Source organism: Xenia sp. Carnegie-2017, unplaced genomic scaffold, assembly GCF_021976095.1.
Source record: "Xenia sp. Carnegie-2017 unplaced genomic scaffold, XeniaSp_v1 HiC_scaffold_22, whole genome shotgun sequence".
Lineage (NCBI taxonomy): Eukaryota > Metazoa > Cnidaria > Anthozoa > Malacalcyonacea > Xeniidae > Xenia > Xenia sp. Carnegie-2017.
Window position 1 is genome coordinate 9,430,800 of NW_025813485.1, and position 23,050 is coordinate 9,453,849.

General features: G+C 34.9%; 1 protein-coding gene and 1 long non-coding RNA gene across 2 annotated transcripts; one reads left to right on the forward strand and one right to left on the reverse strand.

Moving 5' to 3' along the window:
- The first annotated feature begins 9,707 nt into the window (after positions 1-9,707).
- Positions 9,708-12,538, forward strand: LOC124445982. The gene is made up of 5 exons (XR_006948314.1): positions 9,708-9,949; positions 10,847-10,914; positions 11,472-11,521; positions 12,027-12,185; positions 12,302-12,538. It is a non-coding gene; the product is annotated as an uncharacterized LOC124445982 (long non-coding RNA).
- A 779-nt stretch (positions 12,539-13,317) lies between these two features.
- Positions 13,318-15,972, reverse strand: LOC124445979. Its single transcript, XM_046996769.1, has 6 exons — positions 15,946-15,972; positions 15,511-15,650; positions 15,068-15,278; positions 14,825-14,938; positions 14,322-14,610; positions 13,318-14,213 (listed from the first exon to the last, which is right to left on the reverse strand). Exons 1-5 carry the CDS (start codon positions 15,962-15,964, stop codon positions 14,354-14,356), a joined length of 741 nt encoding a protein of 246 aa, XP_046852725.1. The 5' UTR covers positions 15,965-15,972; the 3' UTR covers positions 13,318-14,213; positions 14,322-14,353.
- Between the last annotated feature and the right edge of the window lie 7,078 nt (positions 15,973-23,050).

Sequence of the window (23,050 nt, forward strand, 5' to 3'; positions counted from 1 at the left end):
CCACCAAGCTTAAAGATCTTGAAAACTTGTTACAGAGTCGGAACATAAGCCGAGAAAACACGTTCACGTACGAAAATACTTCTTACAATGGGTCACGATCAATTTGAAGCACGAACTAGTAAACCGCAAACGAAGCTCAAACCAATGAAATTAAATCAGGTCTGCCGCAAATCGTTAAAAAAACGCAAAGAGCTTGCTATTATTCCTAATATATTTGATACTACAATGGAATAAGCTTAAATTGCTTTCTTCTTTTGCATATAAACCCAATTTCCAATAGTATTATTATAGTTTCACTTTGCAAGTAGGAACCAAAATGGCGACTCCGCGCTCGCCCCAGACCGTTTGTCCCAACTCTTATACTATAGAGGGCTCTGGCATCTACTAGCACCAATTTTGAAGTAAATAGCATGCTTAGTAACAATTTAATAGAGAAATCATCTGCGCATGCGCTCGATCATGCGCAGTCCACTCGAGTAGTTGTTCAGTCACACAACGACCAACTATACGTATTTGCACTACATTTGTGTCAATTAACTCACTTAGTCGCAAATTATCAAAGAAAACATCTGCATGCGCAGTAACGATAACAATCATCCCACAACTTTCAGTACGCCTTTAAATTTTGGTATATATATATAGTTAAAACTTCATATAGTAGATGTCAACCAGCAGTGGCTGCATTTATATATGCAGTGGCTTAGGGGCCCACACTTTCGGTGGCGACCGCATCTCCCTGCGTACCCTGAGAAAGCCTAATGCAGGTTATCTCAGGGTCTGATGGGCGGAAGCTTTCTATTGGCATCTCTCTAGTAGGATAGCGTGGAGGGGCCGAAATCTCCCACCGAAACGTTAACATGGCGTTCTAGTGCCTTGCGCTTTGCTTTTATCGGGAAGCATGGACCGAAAACGGGGTTTTTTTGCTTTCGAATTTGTCTTTTTGTTTTCCTCTCATACGCCTTGCTGAACATCTTCAGGTGAAAGGATCACCAATAATCTATTAAGTATAAACACATAATTTATCCATAGAATTATAGCAAAGTTACGATAGACAGATAAGAGTTATTAAAGCTATAAACTTAAATTCAATATATCCTATAAAGTACCACAAATCCTGAGCATTTCATCGGCGGGATTCTAAACTAAAGATGAAAATTAAGATGAGAAATTTTGAAGAATTGAAAATAGAGAGTTTTTTCAACACAAAAAAATGTTACACCAAAACCCATGGCAACGCATTTCACCCCATTCAATCACATTAATCCACCCACTAATCCAATTAGACGCACGTCTAAATAATCATTCTCATTCTGATGAAGGCTCGAAGCAACGAGTCGAAAGCTCAATAAAAATCACTTAAAATCCGGAGAAACTTTTATCTTTTATATATTAAATGCCTGGATTACAAATTTTCAAACTTAATATATATTTTAATAAATGAAAATTTTTTGTAACTCTTCAAATGAAAACTAAAATAACGTTGTTTACATTAATATCTTTGTTTATATGAATATTTTTTTTTGACTTATTTAAGTTTTTTATTACAACTTGAAATTCAAGTTTTTTAAAATTTTTATTGTATTGTTATAATAAAACAACAGACACTAAATTAAAGATATATGAAAGAATGTTATATGAAAAAGTGTGTTGAAATTAAATAAAGTATGAGCACTGCCTGCACCGGCACCGCAAAGGTCATGGTTCGCATCCCGTTGAGTCACCTGAATTTTTTCAGGTTCATGAGACAATTGCTTAAATTGTCCAGCAAAAGTGAAGATCATATCTTTATTTAGTTTATTTAATTAAAGATATATGTTCGATAATTTATTACTTTTAAACAATATTACCTTGTTTATGCTTGTGTCTATTTTGTCTAAAAATTACGTTTTACCAATGACTTTTACGTTCTCTTTATTATAATATTTCTTGTATTAGTATGATGTATATTTCATTAAAACTAAAGAAATTGTCTTTCAAATTTTGGTAAATGAAGAGTAAAAATAATGTTATCACATTAGTATTTTAGTACTTATATAATTTTTCTGATTTATTTTGGTTTTATAAACACAAATTGCATATTCAAGTTTTTAAATTTCATTGCATTAGGATAATAAACATCACACACTAAATTAAATATAGTTATAGCGAGACTTGCCGAGTTAAAATCGAATACGTTTGATAAAAATTAATGCCTAAATATAAAGTTCTGATTAAATATAGTTATTCTATAGTTTTGCAAATTTTAGGTTAAATTATTATTTTTAATAAAAATAACCTATTTGTTGTTATATGTCTATTTTTTCTGAAAGTCAATTCGTTATAACGACTTTTAAATTCTGATTTCTGAAAAATATATAATGTATTACTATGATATTTATTCTAAATGATATAAAGAAATTTTTAAATTCGTTATGAAAACTAAAATAACGTTATTCACATAACTAATTTTTGTGTTTATAAGTATTTTATCATTTTGTTTTATTTTTAAAAAATTTTCAAAAATCAGGTTTTTAAATTTTGTATCATTTCTATAATTAACTCTACAGACTGAATTAAAATAGTTGTTCTATAGTTTTGAAAATTCATAGTTAAAGTATCATTTTGGGACAATAACTTTTTAATGTTTATAGGTCTATTTTGTTCAAAAATTCAAGTCTTTCTAACAATTTCTAAATTCGGCTTTCTTTGAAATACATATTGTAATTTATTACATATAGTCCAAATGAGATAAAGAAATTATTTTTTAATATTATTAAAACCTAAAGTAACTTTCTTTACGTTAAAATCTTTTTTGTTTTCATATGAGTATTTCCTGATTTATTTTAGTTTTTGATCACAATATGCAAATTAATTTTTAAATTTTGATTGTATTACTATAATAAACAAACTACAATTAATCAGAAAAGTTGTTCTATAGTTTTGCAAATTTAGGGTTGTTATTATTTTAACGATATTATCTTATTGCGCGTAACGATATTATATTATCTATAAAAATGCTTGACGCGTTTTTTTTCAAAGGACATTTCTGCTCTCGAAGCATACCAAGAATCTTGTACATAACATTTAATGCTTGAGCAGTCTGTATCATGACCTATAACTGCCTCTTCCTCAATATTAAATTTTTCCCTTTGTTAAAGGTATACTTCTTGAAAAAATCAATGTAAATCAAAGAAGGCGTTCTCGGGTAGTTCGTCTATAGCCACAATGATGACGGATCTTCTAAATCAATTTTTCATCTTAACCGTTTGAGGATTTGGTACTTTGTGCGAAAACGATGAAGAGAAACCCAAGCGAGGTCTGGAAACTGAGAATATACAACTGAGGGAAGATGTTTTGGGAATACTGTTTGAGTACAGATTAAACGAGGATTTTTCAAGAATGTTCAAAGAAACAATGTCAACGGTTATTGTCTTAAATACAAAGAACGACTCTCCATTTGCAAAGTGGGTGGCCTAGGTTTGAGGGTTAGTTAGGAGATTTGTAAACCATCGCAGAGTTGTTAAATGAACGAGTCGATCAAGATGAAACTATGGTCTGACGGGAAGGTATGGGGAAATATGTTAAACTTGGTCCCTTTTAATGGTATCACGTCCAATTACAGTCTTTCTTCTCAAACTTGAAAATTGAATGTGTAGCTGTGACGGGCAATATAATGCATTAAACCATTTATAGGCGTAATGTCAAACAACAACGTAAAATATGCTTTGTTAAACAACTGTCAAAATCTCAACTCACTAACACGCAAAGTGATCATTATCACTTATAGTTGATTATTATCCTAACTTAGAGGGATTATCTTCTTTCAATTTAGAGATTATTATCCTCAAGTTAGAGGATTATTATCCTCAATTAAAACTATTGAAATTGTAGCAAAGAACCGTTAACACATATGAAATAAGACGATTTGATATTCAATTAATGACATTCCAAATTAAAATCATTATCCTTACACTTTTCACAGGAGGAAATACGTGATTTGACTGCGAAACTTGCAGCATGCGAAGAAAAACAACAACGAGAGCAGAGACGACAACAAGGAAGTCCACAAGAGAACAGCTACATTTCCACGAGTAGCGAGACTCGTCACTCTAGATTCAACAGCGAGACGGAGAGCGCCTGTGGTCGAGAGTCGGGATCTCCCGATAAAATTGGTCAAAGGAGCGAAGTTGCCGACAGCTCACAAGCAATGGTAGCGTGTTCGCACGCGAGGAAAGAGGTGGAAGTTTAATAGAAGATATTAAAAACGCTGATCGTTTTATTGCTCTACCAAACGGTAGTAGCGTTTCCGATGAAGAAATTTTAACGGTCATGTCAAACGTTTCTATTGAATCCTCGTGATGTTGAAAAAAGATTGTTGGAGTACGATCACCATAAAGGATCTTGTTGAACAACCATAACTTACAGGGAAGAACAGGATCTTGTATTATAAATTTCAGGAGGAATAGCTGATAACCAAATACCCATAGAATATCCTCCCTTTTTATACAAGAAAGAAAAAAAACATGTGTCAATATCTAGTACTCTGAGAACTACATCCTTACACATCAATAGGTCACTTTCAACATTGTAATCTCGTCGTGGTTTTTCTATCACATACCTGATAACGTTTCAGAGATTTCTCGTTTTTTGCCAGCCAGTGAACAATATCCGAAGAAATAATGCTGCCCGCACTTCAGGCAAATGTCGGATAAGTCACGCCCGATATTCAGGCTCGGCTCATTTTCCTGCCTCTTCGATCAACCAATCAGTACGAAAGCTGTAAATATGGAAGCAATTGCATTTAGAAGCAATAACTACAACTCATATTTTCATACCTTATTCATAGTTTAGTCGCTGGAAAACGCTAATTGTATGTTCGCAATCTCGTTTCTGTTTTACTTGAAAAATTATCAAAATTTATAAATACTAATGCCCAAAACATGATATCTCAAAAGGATCCTACACTACGTCAAATAAAATCTTTAGAATGGACTCAGTATAAAGTAAATTATTTGAGCCCGGGAGTATCAATGTTACATGCTCTAGATGTAGATCGTCTAGGTTAGTAAAGTCTTGAGAAGGATTTTGATGTTGATGTTGACTGACCTTGACAATCTTAGCAGTAGTATTTTGACTATAAACGATTGTTTCGCTAAGGTTATGTCGAAACGTCAATCAACATCATCATCAACAGTCCTTTCTATGGATTTACTAACCTGGATGATCTCATCTACAAACATGTACTCAGTATATTGTGTATTGTAAAGCAAAATGGCTTGGAACCCGAGTATCGTTATACGTTTAAATTATGATTTCCAGGTTAATAAAGTCCTGAAAAGGACTGTTTTGATGTTGTTGACTGATGTTCTTGGACAACCCTAACGGTAATCATCTTCAGGAGTGAATGAGTAAACTTCAGGTTAGCCGTATTTATTGTCTGGTTCTTACGTCATTGTATTGTGGTAAAAGCAGGAAATGTGCAGCAAATGTGTATTGTCATTGTGGACGAGTGTGAAGTGAACATTTCATTTTTAGTTGGATGTGTGATTTAGGTGTGGATGTTTTTAGTTGTAATATGTGGGTGCCAATTGTGTATTACTGTCCAGGAATTAGTTTGAAGTGTAAATGTTTCAGTTGATCGTTTGTTTGTATTGTGAATAAGCCGCTTAAAGGTACCGGTAATGCTTGGATCTGTTCAGGGTTTTGTTCCCAAGTTGGTATACCACCCTAATGCAAGCTGCCACCATAGTCAGTACCGTAGTGATGCATTTTGCCAAGTCCCAGTCAATGTTGTGCTTTGTGGATTCGGTGACGTTCGGCAATGATTAGTTTCCGGTCTTGTTTCTTAGTAGCTCGTTTGTGCTCTCAGTAAGTCTTATGCTCTAAGTTCCTGCCAGTTTAAATATAGAGGCGTGGCAAGTCGAGCAATTTATTTGTAAACTGCACCTTGTCGTACGTTGGGTTGTTCTTTGTCCTTTATGTTCGTTAGTAATTTGTAACGTTGTGATTGGTTTGGCGCGACACATATGTTGTATGGTCGTAAGATACGCGAGATAGTCCAGACGTACATTGATGTAAGGTAATGTTGCTGTTGTCACCGAGTTGTCTGTTCTGCTGATCTAAGCTGGGCCTGTAAGCAAGCAGCAGTTTGATAAAGTCAGAATTATGCTGTTTTGTCAAAAACACGCTCTGAGATAGTTGTTTTCGTTTTGTAGAGCGTCAGGTGAATCACATATGATTTGTGCACGTCTTGTTAATGTTCTGATTGTGGTGGCTTTGTGTGATGAAGTATTGTAAGATGATTGGTCTAGTAGTCGGTCAGTATAAGTGTGCTGGCTTGCGATAAACTGTTGTTCCTAGTTTTGATTGTCATGTTTTATCAAACAGCGAGAAAAGGGGAAGAGTTCCGTTTTCTCTAGACATCTTTGGTAAATTGTATGGCTGTTCTGTTTGGTTGGGATGAGTATGAAGTCAATAAAATACGGCTAACCTGACGTTTACTCCTCATTTGACTCTGAAGATGACTACCGCTAAGGTTGTCGAAACGTCAGTCAACAACATCAAAAACAGTCCTTCTCAGGACTTTATTAACCTGGACGATCATCATTTACAAACATATATTGTGTATTGACGGAGTTGAGCTAAACTAACCTTCCCCACCACAATTTGGACGTGTTTTTTAAATTATGACTTTCCATTTCCTAAAATTATCAAACATTTCTTCAGTCGAGAAGTTCTTCGGTACAATGTTAAAGATAAAAGCTTAATTAAAGACACCACCAATTGTTGATTGAGTAAAATCTTAGATTGAGTTGAAAATCATCTGTACAGCTTGTATACTCCGGAGGTAATTAATATTAAAATCGACTCTTTACTGAGCATGCGCAATTGTAGACACTGACGAGGCTCATTCCAAAGCTCTCAATGAGGTCTGGAATGGTGTAAAATCATCTCCACAGCGTGGTTTAAGGTAGCATGGGTGTTTTAAGGGTGATTTGAGTGTGTTTTAGCGTGGCTTCTAAAGGTGGTCCAAGGTTTCCAAGTTACTCTGCTACTCCTAGACTACGGTTAAACCAATCTTTTAAACTACCCTTAACCCTCCTCTAAAACCATCCTCTACCTTTTAAAACCACCCTTAAACCACCAGATTGATATACTCTAAAACCCAAGATACCTCTACGTACCCCAACTCCCAAGATACCAACACGCATTTTCTATTATTTATTGAAGAGCTTTCACAAACCTGTAAGATGGTGATATCCAGCGTGTACCGTAACCGTTATTTCTGTGAATATTCGAGTTTAGCCTCAATACAATGAAGAATAACACAGTTAAATTTATCATATGACAAAGCATGTAGTTTGCATGAGTTGTTCTTGTGTAGAACAAACTGATAAACGAAACAAAAACCTGTTGTTGGTATACTCTATAGGCCATCATAGAAACGCACAACGCTACACTACTTAAAGAATGGCGGTCAGCTTTACACGACGATCTGACAATTAATCATTATGGAATTAATTATTCATCCTGTTCACTGGTATCGAAGAACAATTTGTAAAACGTTCACTGGTATGGAAGAAACACTTGTAAACGTTCTCTGGTATAGAAGAAATACGTTCGTAAATGTTCTCTCGGTATTGAAGAAACATGAAACGTTCTCTGGTATTAAAGAAATACGTTGTAAACGTTCTCTGGCATTGGAGAAATATTGTTTAAAACGTTCTCTGGTATTGAAGAAATACGTTATAAACGTACTCTGGTATTGAAGAAATACGTTGTAAACGTTCTCTGGTATTGAAGAAATACGTTGTAAACGCGACAGGCCAATTTGAAACACTGTTCTACACTTTATCTTCACAAATATTGTGTTTGCTGTAACGTTTCACGCTAAGTAGCTCTAATTGAAACACAAAAATACACTACAGCTACCCCAATAAGAAAATTCAGTGTTTTTCCTGTGCTTACCTTTATTGAGCGATGAATGTCGTCTTGCATTAGCCAACCCATGATCCACGTAAACTTTGCCTCAAATCAAAGTTGCCGCGCGATGAAAGTATTCCAATGACCAAATCATAATGAGAATAATCTTCTGCTGTCAAGAAGAACATTAGTTTAAACATTAAAGAAAACAAGTGGAAATACAAATACAAAATTGACTATGGAGGATAAAGTTTGATAACATGGTTAAATAACACTAGCGAAAGTTTCAATAATAGATCACTCCTGACAAAGGCATAAGACTGAGCATATAGTGACACTCACGTTTCAACATTAGATCAATCCTGATGAAGAAACTACGCTAGAGTATATGTAAACTTATCTTTCAACAACATATCGTTCATGCTCAAGATATTAGATAGACGTACGACAATCTCTAATTTTATATAAATCTCGATAAAAATCTGCTCCTGAGTTGACATGCTATCAGATAGCAACAAACAAAGATGAGATAGCTGTACAAACCTGTATTATCGCAGCAAAGCTTCAAATCTTTAACAAGATGATTATAGATGTATAACACGAAAATAGCGATCAATATTATAAAGTTGGCTTAAGGATGTCTTTTAACAAACATAAGTTGAAATTAAACAGTTACAATTAACTATAACGGTGAAATATACTTCCCTAATTAAAATAATCTTCACGTTATCCTCACAACGAACTATACACATTGCCAATTTTAATACATACGAACTTTGACCTCGGGTGTAAGTTGCAGAAACGTCATGTAACCAGTCTCAAAGTACCAATATAAATTAGCAAACTTTAGATCTATCTTACCAAATGGACTTAAATTGAGCAATAAAAATCTTAATCTTCAACAAAGCATATCCAAAGATTTCTATGAATGTATAAAAGTATACAATCGTTAAAAGATCATGCTGCACGCTTTTTTCTTCACCAACTGAGCAAAGATTCCTTTTCCTTGAACTGCTTGTCGACAACCATTGAAAGATTATTCAAAAACTCTCTAAGGTTATCGTTTGTGCCTATTATTCAGGTTTGAGGGACAATATAAGTACATGCATGTACAACAAAGAACACGAGTGAAGGCTTTAATTCGTATTACTTACTTCTTCGAATACAGCGTAAGAATGGTAGTTTCATGAAGAGTTCGACCACTAGTTGATAACTTTTCAAACAAGAAAATGAGAGAAAGAATACTCAATCGTAGGTTTATCACTGTGAGATGCGCTTTGACTGCTCATTGCAAGTCTCGAAAGGAGAAGGGCCTCCCAAAGAAACCTAACTAAAGTTAACCAATAAGTGTTGTGGTCATTTCCATGACCATTTACTAGCACAATTGGTCATGAGCTTTGCACATACTGCGCATGTCCACGCGTACTGCGCATGCTCAGATGATCTTTCTTACATTTATGTGACCAAGCGATTTAATTACTCAGAAAGCGATGAAAGTAACTTCACATTTCAAGTGATTTTACGACAGAAACGGTTGTTGGGAACTGGGGCCAAGAAAACCAAAGCATGTCAACTCCGATAGCATGTCAACTCCGGGGAGCAGATTTTTTATCGAGATTTATATGAAATTAGAGATTGTCGTACGTCTATTTAATATCTTGAGCATGAACGATATGTTGTTGAAAGATAAGTTTACATATACTCTAGCGTAGTTTCTTCATCAGGAGTGATCTAATGTTGAAACGTGAGTGTCACTATATGCTCCAGTCTTATGCCTTTGTCAGGAGTGATCTATTATTGAAACTTTCGCTAGTGTTATTTAACCATGTTATCTAAAAACTTTATCCTCCATAGTCCAATTTTGTATTTGTATTTCCACTTGTTTTCTTTAATGTTTTAAACTAATGTTCTTCTTGACAGCAGAGAATTATTCTCATTATGATTTGGTCATGGGAATACTTTCATCGCGCGGCAACTTTGATTTAAGGCAAAGTTTACGTGGATCATGGGTTGGCTATGCAAGACGACATTCATCGCTCAATAAAAGGTAAGCACAGGAAAAACACTGAATTTTCTTATTGAGGGTAGCTGTAGTGTATTTTGTGTTCAATTAGAGCTACTTAGCGTGTGAAACGTTACAGCAAACACAATATTTGTGAAGATAAAGTGTAGAACAGTGTTTCAAATTGGCCTGTCGCGTTTACAACGTATTTCTTCAATACCAGAAAACGTTTACAACGTATTTCTTCAATACCAGAGAACGTTTACAACGTATTTCTTCAATACCAGAGAACGTTTACAACGTATTTCTTCAATACCAGAGAACGTTTACAACGTATTTCTTCAATACCAGAGAACGTTTACAACGTATTTCTTCAATACCAGAGAACGTTTACAACGTATTTCTTCAATACCAGAGTACGTTTATAACGTATTTCTTCAATACCAGAGAACGTTTAAAACGTATTTCTCCAATGCCAGAGAACGTTTACAACGTATTTCTTCAATACCAGAGAACGTTTACATCGTATTTCTTCAATACCAGAGAACATTTACAACGTATTTCTTCTATACCAGAGAACGTTTACAAAGTATTTCTTCAATACCAGTGAACGTTTACAAATTGTTTCTTCGATACCAGTGAACGTTTACAAAGTATTTCTTCAATACCAGAGATATGTTAGGTAGAATAAGCTGATTACCATAATGAGCAACGTTTAAGCAATTGTCAGATCTACGTAGAATCGAATTGGACATTTTTAGCTGACCGCCATTCTTTAAGTAGTGTAGCGTTGTGCGTTTCTATGATGGCCTATAGAGTATACCAACAACAAGGTTTTTTGTTTCGTTTATCAGTTTTGTTCTACACAAGAACAACTCATGCAAACTACATTCTTTGTCATATGATAAATTTAACTGTGTTGACTAACTTCATTGTATTGAGGCTAAACTCGAATATTCACAAGAAATAACGGTTACGGTACACTTGCCCAAGATATCACCATCTTACAGGTTTGTGAAAGCTCTTCAATAAATAATAGAAAAATGCGTGTTGGTATCTTGGGAGTTGGGAGTACGTAGAGGTATCTTGGGATTTTAGAGTATATCAATCTGGTGGTTTAAGGGTGGTTTTAAAAGTGGATTAGAGGTGGTTTTAGAGGAGGGTTAAGGGTAGTTTAAGGGTGGTTTAACCGTAGTCTAGGGTAGCGAAGCGTAGCTTGAAGCCTTGGACCACCTTTAAACCACGCTAAAGGTACACTCAAATCACCCTTAAAACACCCTTACGCTACACTTAAACCACGCTGTGGAGATGATTTTACACCATTCCAGACCTCTCATTGAGAGCTTTGGAATGAGCCTCGTCCCGAGTGTCTACAATTGCGCATGCTCAGTAAAGAGTCGATTTTAATATTAATTACCTCCGGAAGTATACAAGCTGTACAGATGATTTTCAACTCAATCTAAAGATTTTACTCAATCAACAATTGGTAAGGTGTCTTTAATTAAGCTTTTATCTTTAACATTGTACCGAAGAACTTCTCGACTGAAGAAATGTTTGATAATTTTAGGAAATGGAAAGTCATAATTTAAAAAACACGTCCAAATTGTGGTGGGGAAGGTTAGTTTAGCTCAACTCCGTCAATACACAATATACTGAGTACATGTTTGTAGATGTAGATCATCCAGGTTAGTAGAGTCCATAGAAGGACTGTTGGTGTTGATGTTGATTGACGTTTCGACAACCTTAGCGGTAGTCGTTTTATAGTCAAAAATACTACTGCTAAGATTGTCAAAGGTCAGTCAACATCAACATCAAAATCCTTCTCAAGACTTTACTAACCTAGACGATCTACATCTAGAAACATGTAACGATACTCCCGGGCTCAAACAATTTACTTTATACTGAGTCCATTCTAAAGATTTTATTGACGTAGTGCGAATCCTTTGAGATATCATGTTTTGGGCATTAGTATTTGCCAAATTTGATAATTTTTCAAGTAAAACAGAAACGAGATTGCGAACATACGAATTAGCGTTTTCCATGCGACTAAACTATGAATAAGGTATGAAAATATGAGTTGTAGTTATTGCTTCTAAATGCAATTGCTTCTTCATATTTACAGCTTTCGTACTGATTGGTTGATCGAGAGGCAGGAAAATGAGCCGAGCCTGAATATCCGGGCGTGACTTATCCGACATTTGCCTGAAGTGCGGGCAGCATTATTTCTTCGGATATTGTTCACTGGCTGGCAAAAAACGAGAAATCTCTGAAACGTTATCAGGTATGTGATAGAAAAACCACGACGAGATTACAATGTTGAAAGTGACCTATTGATGTGTAAGGATGTAGTTCTCAGAGTACTAGATATTGACACATGTTTTTCTTTCTTGTGTAAAGGGGGAGGATGTCTCTATGGGTATTTGGTTATCAGCTATTCCTCCTGAAATTTATAATGCAAGATCTCCTGTTCTTCCCTGTAAGTTATTGACAGTTGTTCAACAAGATCCTTTATGGTGATCGTACTCCAACAATCTTTTTTCAACATCACGAGGATTCAATAGAAACGTTTGACATGACCGTTAAAATTTCTTCATCGGAAACGCTACTACCGTTTGGTAGAGCAATAAAACGATCAGCGTTTTAATATCTTCTATTAAACTTCCACCTCTTTCCTCGCGTGCGAACACGCTACCATTGCTTGTGAAGCTGTCGGCAACCTTCGACTCCTTTCGACCAATTTTATCGGGAGATCCCGACTCTCGACCACGAGCGCTCTCCGTCTCGCTGTTGAATCTAGAGTGACGAGTCTCGCTACTCGTGGAAATGTAGCTGTTCTCTTGTGGACTTCCTTGTTGTCGTCTCTGCTCTCGTTGTTGTTTTTCTTCGCATGCTGCAAGTTTCGCAGTCAAATCACGTATTTCCTCCTGTGAAAAGTGTAAGGATAATGATTTTAATTTGGGAATGTCATTAATTGAATATCAAATCGTCTTATTTCATATGTGTTAACGGATTCTTTGCTACAATTTCAATAGTTTTAATTGAGGATAATAATCTCTCTAAATTGAAGAAGATAATCCCTCTAAGTTGGGGATAATAATCAACTATAAGTGATAATGATCACTTTTGCGTGTTGCGTGAGTTGAGATTTTGACAGTTGTTTAACAAAAGCATATTTTACACGTTGTTTGACGTACGCCTATAAATGGTTTAATGCATTATGTGCCGTCACAAAAAGCACACATTCAATTTTCAAGTTTTGAGAAAGAGAAAGACTGTAATTGGACGTGAATACCATTAAAGGGACCAAAGTTTAACATATTTTCCTCATACCTTCCCGTCAGACCATGGTGCATCTTACGATCGACGTTCACATCGAAGGACGTCTTTATTTTACATAAAATTTTCACATTAGGTATGATTAGAAGTTTTATGAATTATATAAGAATTTGAGAAAATTTGATGAAATGCTTCAAAGAACTTAAGATTCTATTTAGGCATTGGCTATCTATACGTATGTATATATACTATATATAGTATATAATATAGTATAAGGATATCAGTTCACATCGAAGGACGTCTTTATTTTATATAAAATTTTCACATTAGGCATAATTAGAAGTTTTATGAATTATATAAGAATTTGAGAAAATTTGGTGAAGTGCTTCAAAGAACTTAAGATTCTATTTAGGCATTGGCTATCTATGCGTATGTATACTATATATAGTATATAATATAGTATAAGGATATCAGTTCACATCGAAGGACGTCTTTATTTTACATAAAATTTTCACATTAGGTATAATTAGATGTTTTATGAATTATATAAGAATTTGAGAAAATTTGATGAAATGCTTGAAAGAAATTTGAATTTAGTGTTCAGGCATTGGACATCAGTTCTATATGAATAAGTATATATATTGAAATTAGATCTACAGATGGTAATGGAATTCGACTTTGGAATTCGACTTGTTACAATGTTCTTTGCCAAGCTGTGAACAACCAAACAGAAATTGAGCTTCCTTTATGTCAAATATCACTTAAGCTTTGATGACGACTGACGAGGTCACAACTAGTCTATAACAAGGTCGTAGCTGCTTGTAGCTGAGGGATTCATTTTCTCAGCAACGTGTGTCAACTCATCACAAGCATCATTTAGTGTTCCAGTGCTACTTGTGGCAGGTCTGTTAGCTGTTGAAAGACTTTCAGTCGACAAACGGACGCGTTTTGGTTGTGATGCCTGCTCGGTCCCATCATCTTCATTTCTACTTATAAGTTGACCGAAGGAGTTAAAACTCATAGCCATTCCAAACTGTGAAGAGACAGAAGATTTAATAAATTTTAAAAGATTATTCCGGCAACTGGAAAAGGCAACATCACTTAGACTCCATTAAAAATAAAGAATAAAACACTCACTTACCTGCTTGCGATGAGTATTAATGATACGTTGGTTTAATTTCTCATTACTAAAATGAGTTGCCAATCGCTCCATGAAGTAGCAATACGCACTTTTCCTTCACAGAACAAATCCATGAGCTTTTCAATTGAACATTCATCAGATGTAGCCCCAGCTGATGTTAGGTTTTGTTTATGATACGCTTTCATGTATTCGGTATTAAAAAGTTTCCTTCCTCTTCTGCATTTTGGGCCAATATATGGGGCCCAAAACTTATATGAAGGCTTGATTTCTAAAGGGTTTTTTTCAGTACCTACAAACAATTGAAAAACTACAAGCATTATCATAATTCAAACACACCAGATGGTGTATACGCTACGTGCACATCAAACAAATCAATCATAAGGATTTGTAAACAAAAATAAACCGGATTTGTAAACAAAAATAAACCAAAAAATAAATTATGTAAGAAAAAACGTTAAAGTTTCACGTGCAGTGAGTACATAAACATTGTAGCACGTACGTACCTCTCAATACTCCTCTGTATAAGATCCCACAGTTCACTTGTTGCCAGTACTTTTCAGCGTCCACTTCATCTGCAGGAGCATCGGATTCGGGGTCTGGCAACTGAAGTTCACTAACTACAATGCAAATGAATACAAGTTAACAAAATCAAAATTCAAGTCAACAAACCTAAAAAATGACAATGTAAAAGTATGTAACAAAAACCACTCATAAAAAAAGTTTGCCAAATTATCAGTCAAATTTACCCGCTAGTTCAAAGATTCCTTTCTTGTCTACATCTAGAGTTAACAGGGGAGGAAAGTGTCCACACAAAACACAAGAAAACCCATAGTCATGATCTGAGAGAGCTTCAAAGTGAAGATACGCGTTCATCATTTGACCACGTGGTAACTGAAATGGTCGCAACTGCAGCCAGTTTTCAATTGCCTCAACAGTGCGACTGACAGCGTTGTGAACCTATATTTTTCATACAATACATGCTCATTTATAGCATGCATACCTGGTTATTAATATCCCTTCCTTGTTTTTCTTAACTATCAACATGCAAAAATTGGGGAGTGGGGTGGTACAATATGGATGATGCACAGTTTGGTTAAGGCCATCACCCAGTTAAAAAAATTTACATCAAGAGAAAAAGAGAGGAAGGAATAGTGACAAGTGGTTCTTAAATGCTTTAAAAATAACATACCTGAAGATGTTTTCTGATCATATCACATATTCCCAAACTTAAAAGCCAGTTGTCATTAAAATTGTGAACACCAGCTGAATACTCCTGGTATCTGTACGGTATCTTGCACTCGACACAAAACTTTGCAAACAGCGAAATTCCTGGAAGAACAAAGAAAAGATACACACACATATGTATACATTGTATAATACGCTTTCTGCTAATGCATAGTTTGAGCATTTTCCACAGACTACGTAGAGAGTCCATATGACACGTTCAACGCTTTCGCCCTATGCAAAGCTCACCGTTATAGGTTTGAGCACTCTGGTAACTATACAAACCAATCCATAAAATGTGTAACTGTACATTTTGGGTTTATCTTCAACTCAATGTCTTATCTAAAGTTCGAGATTTAAATCGATGATATATACACGCTGTTTCATATTAATGACAAACCTTCAATAATCCCTTTCATAGTTACCAGCTTTGCATTCTTGTTACACAGTGTGGCTCAGTTAGTGGTGATTTACAATAAAACAGATGGTTTCTACAGGAAGGTAACTAGGAGACAAGACAATGTCAATACAAACAATAAATCTTTTTGCTGTTTTAGTTAATGGAAAGAATGTCATTTTCAATAAGGAACTAAACCGTTGGAGAATATTTTCGTTGGAGTGAAGACAATGCAATAATAAAAGGTTGCTTTGTTCGATTTAAATAAACAGTTACCTTTTAGCAAATTGTTCCTTTCCACAGTTAATGTCAAAGGAAGGTGTGAAGGGATTTTCTTTTCAGCAAACAGGTATTCAACAAACTTTGCAGCCACATCTCCAGAAGGAGGATAAAAAAAGCTGCCAGATAGGGAAATTTGATTTTGATTTTCAAGTAGAACGTCTTCAACAGCATTATCTTCTGGTTCTGGTAAACTTAAATCTTCACCAATTTCATCATCAATTGGTGGGGTGGTGCCAACAACAGAGGGATGCCACTGTCCAAACTGTCCAATTGCCCACTTAACAATGCATTTATGCATGCAGGAACGACGAGATGGGCAGCATTTGCAATGAAATGATGAAGTTTCATTGTCATATGATACAATTACTCGTTTGCAAAATGACCAGTAATGATCCCGTTTAACATTTGCAAACACAGAAAAATGAAAGAAACGATTGGAGGAATCAGGTGTGACAGGCATCTGAACAGCAAGTGGGGTATTCTTGTCATTAGCTTGTTTCTGCCACTGCAGACATTCAGACCTCCGTTCAAATTTCAACCATTTCAAAGTGTTCACTATATAATCAAGAGAATCTTCTCTTAAATGATCAACAACAGTTGACGTCCCAATAAAATATGTAGACTGCACAAGATCACAAAGAAAATTTGCTTGACCACTTCTTGAAGCAGTTTCGCTAAGTTGACGACATGTATCAACACTACATGCAATAGAAGGAGAGTTTGTGGTTTTAAATTGACAATGAATGGGATGATCTGTTCCACTAAGTTGTTTCCTCACAAGATAAACCCCATTTGTCGAGTCAACACATATTCCATTCAAGTACCTCATTGAAGATATTTTCTTTCTTTATCAGCAGCATGTTTGGTTTTATGTGGCTTGAAAGGAATTTGGATGAAATTCTCGTTTACAGTCCAGGAAAGGACATTTAACTCTGGGTGGTTGTTGTCGCATTGAACGAGACTGAGCAGGCATGTAAGAAAACTCCTGATATTGGTGAACCTCAGACATTTCTATGTTTGTGCTGCTTTGTTGGTGTGTTTCCTCAGATAGTTGCATATGTAGAAATTGCTCTTGTTGTTGCTGTGTTTGCAGCTGTGTGAGATGCTGAGTGGTCACTTGGTGCTCCAGCTGATGCTGCTGAACTTGAGGGAACTGAGTTTGATACATTTGCTGCTCAAATGGTAGGTTTTGAGGTACTTGCTGTTGGGCTACTTTATGTGGAGAAAGTTGACTTTGAGAACATTGTTATTGTTTCCCCAAACCAAACTCTACAACAGAAAGCTGTAAATCATGTGCACTTCTTATATGTCGAATTGCTTCATTGCGACGCTTGAATCCAGAATTACATCCAAAACAGTGATAGTGCGAAACATCTTTGATGGAAGTGGTTTTGAAGTGTGAAACTTTGCAAGAAGCTCTGGTAAAATTGCAAAAATGTAGATTTCTTTTGCTTTTTCAATATTGACAGCAAGGGATTGTCATCTCTCGAATTCGTTCAATATAAATGTCATTTGGAGTCCAGACAACAAAATCTACAAACTTTAACTTTGTAGAGGCTAATTGCAGTTGGACTTGATAGTAATATTGGTGTTTCCTGTCCATCTGTAAGGTACCATTTGGTGTCTTAGTGAGACAAAAATTCTTTCCATCACTTATGCCATGCTGGATAGTCTTGTTTCTTAAACTGTATGGGCACTTAATCTCAACACATCCTTCACCATGGCAGTTGCAGTAACTGATTGCATCTGGACTTGCACCAAGAAAAGGGTACTTTGGATCAATTACAAATCCAGATTCTTTAACTGAGAAGATGCTATGATTTTCTTTCATTACCTAAATAAAATTAAGATATATATTTATGTATCTAATTATTTATTTTGATATATTGCACAGCAAAGCCCATGTAATTAAGAAAATTAAATTTTTGTGCCAAATGAGTACATGTTTGCTATTAGGTTTATGAGTGCATAAAAAATTTTTTATGTGCAATCAATTTGCAGCAATAAACACTTAATTAACTGGATGAACAATTCATGAAATAACAATATGTCAATGCTGACTTGTGTATATTGATTTAGGGCTCTTTCTCATTGGCCTTTCCCCACGATGCTGCATCAGACTTAAACTGTGAACCATAACAAACATCTTTGACCGGGCTTAGTGATGGTGTTTCAGGATTTGTGCAACAAGCCCTGTGGAAGTTGCTGGCAGTTATTCTCCCATTCGCATTTGATGCCAAATCTGAGACTTGCTTTGATTTTGTGTAGCTTTTTCTATCATATCAGCTTGTTGTTGATTGATTGTAATTGTCTCCATAACTTCTTTTGATTTCGAAATTAGCTCCTCATACTCAAGACAAGCAAATTGGTGGGAGTACAACTTATTCAAGGGGTCTGGAAGGTTAACAGCAGGTCTCTTTGGCACAAATTTTTCGTTAAATGGAGAAATCAGTGACAAGATTGCAGGATTACTTTTAGTGTCGCTTAGATGTTGATAAAACTTCTTTATTTGATTTTCAGACGGCTTGTACTTGTTTTGCAAACGAGGCTTGTCTGTTGTCATTGTCTGATCGGTAGTAGATGATGAACTAGAAGCTAATTCATTGATATGTTCATCCAGCTTTTGCTTTTTACGTTTGGAAGAAGTAAAATCAACGTCACAAAGTTCTTGATAAGTAATCTTTGATACTGTCTTAGGCATTAGCCACTGACAGGAATAGACGTACAAGTCCTGTTCTTTACTATTCGTACACCAGTTTCAACAGCAAAGAGCAACGCTCCAGCATGTGAACAACATTCTCCCAGTCCAGCTTTACAGTTGCAATGTGCTGTTATAACAGACCCATTGTTATATACAGCAGCCCATGGTTTTAGAGGAGTGTCATTCAGGCTTTGCGAATGATTTACCTATGAATTAAACACCAAATTTTTTTTTCATACTGATTGTTACAATGATTGTAAAAACACGTTTTAAGTAATAATTATACTAACCTTTGCGATTAAAATCTTGATGTTAGTACTTGCTTTACCGACATACACACACCTCACCCATCCAGCAACAAAATACTGGTATGATTCTAAGCTTTTGTAAGCTTTCAGTTGCTCCTTGGTATACCTACTTGTTGAAAACAACAGGTAGGTCACAATGTCGGGGAACTCAACATTGGGCCATAAATCCATCGCGTCAGAAAAAAATTTGTGACTAACATTATAGGGATCGATACCACAAATTAACTTTAACTTCTCTTCGTATTTAACACGATCTTCAACACTTAAAGTTTCACGATATTTAGGAAGGCATGGCACTCGTTCGTATTGACTTGAAGCCATGTGCGTTTTGCATGCCCCCCTATCATGGCGCCATAGTTACGGTTGCTAATCAACAAGTTGTAAGTCACGTGTTCATGCAAAGCCTCTATACATACGTATAGATAGCCAATGCCTAAATAGAATCTTAAGTTCTTTGAAGCATTTCATCAAATTTTCTCAAATTCTTACATAATTCATAAATTTTCTAATTATGCCTAATGTGAAAATTTTATGTAAAATAAAGACGTCCTTCGATGTGAACTGATATCTTTATACTATACGTTATACTATATATATATAGTGTATACATAAACAATTTTTTGCGCATTGCTGTAACCTTTTAAAATGAGCACTACAGGAATCGAACCCATATACTAGAAACAGCTAGCAAACCATTATGCTCGTTTAAAGGACAACAACAAACTTTTTCTGTTTTTCCATCAAATTTTATCACGTTATTGATTGTTCTTAGTCTCCTTGATTGATCACAAACGCAAACTACTGCAAAATACAAATAGCTGATATTAATGTTCGAGGCATATAAGAATATTATCCCAATTTTAACGCAACCTGGGCACATTCACTTCTTCATTCAGGCCATGCAGTAAAACTTATTTTAAATGACAACTTTTCCCAGAACTGTTTCACCCCGAATGATAGGTCCCAAAGAAATTATGGATTTATCCACACTTGTTTTGAAAGGGATACGTTGCTCTAGTTTGGGTGAGATGTCAGTGAGCACTTGTTGCTGTAGAATCTCAAGTTTTTCTGTTGAATTCTGTTACCTTTCATGGTGATTGGGAGAATACTGGAAGAGTGCTCCATCAAACACTCAACGATATTAGTAGAACATCTAAAACATTCAGATGCATTAGACGATAAACGTTCGACACAAAGAATAGCACAATTCGTTGCACGTTTGGCTCTGGTTCGTCCAGACCATTTGTTGTTTGTTACAACTCGTTGTAAAATAAGCAAATCAAACATATCATAATTAAATGGATTCAATAGACTCTTGAATGCTTTGCCGAACTACTTAAGAGGCAATATTATTATCCAATAATATAATTAGAAAATAGTTTATGACGTTAATGATAGAAGAACATGGAAATCTACATGTATGTCTTATGTCTAATAGGAAATCTCTATAGAACTGTCCATTGAAAATCTTGTTGTTTTAATGTTTTCATATTACGTTTAAAGGACTGCTGTAATTGGAGAAAGTTCCTAGCCAATTGGTAGTCATCTATGTTACTTTCTGGTGAATATGTTGGGAGATTGGTGTCATACTTTATGGACATAGTAACGTTTTTTTACAAAACATTGAAATTTCTGGTGCAATCTTATTATCATGTTTGGATCAATTGTTTCCTTTGGACAATTAATGAGTCGTGACATTCTACAATTTTAAAACTGCTGAAAAGTGCTAATTCAACTTACTTTTCAGTTTTCTGCGTCTTTTTGCGATGCTCATTTTCTAACGGCTTATTACGATTCCTGGACTAATCGCAATAAAACGTGTATGTACGCGTTAATGAACAAAAAATACAAAATTCAGTCAACTAAATGCAGTAAATTCTTTCTGAACCGTATTGAACATACTTGTAACTTATTTACGGCACTCTAAGGAAACAGTGTGTTTTGTGGTTGAGAAACGCTGATGCATATTGCTCAGGAAAAAAGCTAAGGCAACAACAGCCAATGGTTTTGAGGCGAAAACGTAAGAGCACACAGGATTTTACCGTTAAAAGAATCATTAAATTAGTTAGTGCTGCATTCAATGTAGTAATCAGAAATTTTTATCTACCACAAATGTCACTAAATCAACGTCAGTTTTGCAAGCAAATCTTCACAATTGGCTTGGACAAATAACTGGAAACAGTGGCGGATCCAGTGTACCTCAAAATAAATTATAGCTCCTCAATTTGATATTCAAATTACATTCAGAAAAAACTATTGGTTTTGAATTTCTAAAGAATATAATTTTGCCAATGAATTTGCCTCTAAGATATATTGGATAAATGAACTTAACGTTGCGGTTTAACGATAGAATGGATCTATTAGCTGCTTTCGTTGAAAAGAACAGTTTCTCTCACTTCTTTCCACATATCACGTTGACACGTCATGGAAGTGCCAAATATTTTGTATTACTTTATCTCAAAATTTCTTTTAAATAAGATTCAATATGTACTAGTACAAAACCCTATGTAATGTACTTTTAAAGTTATGGAACAATTATCTTTATAATATTGCCTTATGTTTTCTAACTTGCAGTACATCACATTGTATTTTATCTCAATTTCAAAAGTTGCCGACTAGACGAACGACGGATGTCACTCCCTGCCATACCCTCCCCTTCCCAAGAAATTTCAGCCGTAGGACGATTAGATTACAAAATTGTATCTTTGAGTTGTTATATCATTGAAATTATAAGATAATATCTACAGAAACAGGCATGCACATGCAGCCAACAACTTCAACAGTTTTTAGAGGACACTAAAAGGTTATGCACCAGAGTTTATGAGTTTTAGAGGTTATGCACCCTCCGACAACACAGACATGAGACAATAAGGCCTGTCTTATACTTCACACTTTACATGAGTCAAATGCATTCAAAACAAAAGATAATGAGGAATTTCATCTCATTTTCTTTTATCTTTAATGCATTTGACGCATGTAAAATACAGTCATGAAACAATAAAGTCATTAAACAATACATTCATTGAACAATATAGTCATTAAACAATACAGTCATTAAACAATACAGTAATTAAACAATACAGTCATTGAACAATATAGTCATTAAACAATACAGTCATTGAACAATACAGTCATTGAACAATACAGTCATTAAACAATACAGTCATGAAACAATACAGTCGTTAAACAACACAGTTATTGAACAATACAGTCATTAAACAATACAGTCATGAAACAATACAGTCATTAAACAATACATTCATTGAACAATATAGTCATTAAACAAGACAGTCATTAAACAATATAGTTATTAAACAATACAGTCATTAAACAATACAGTAATTAAACAATACAGTCATTGAACAATACAGTCATGAAACAAGAAAGTCATTGAACAATAAAGTCATTAAACAATACAGTCATGAAACAATACAGTCATTAAACAATACATTCATTGAACAATATAGTCATTAAACAATACAGTCATTGAACAATACAGTCATTGAACAATACAGTCATTAAACAATACATTCATTGAACAATATAGTCATTAAACAAATACAGTCATTAAACAATATAGTTATTAAACAAACAGTCATTGAACAATACAGTCATTAAACAATACAGTCATTAAACAATATAGTTATTAAACAAACAGTCATTAAACAATACAGTCATTAAACAATACAGTCATGAAACAATACAGTCATTAAACAATATAGTCATTGAACAATACAGTCATTAAACAATACATTCATTGAACAATACAGTCATTAAACAATACAGTCATTAAACAATATAGTCATTGAACAATACA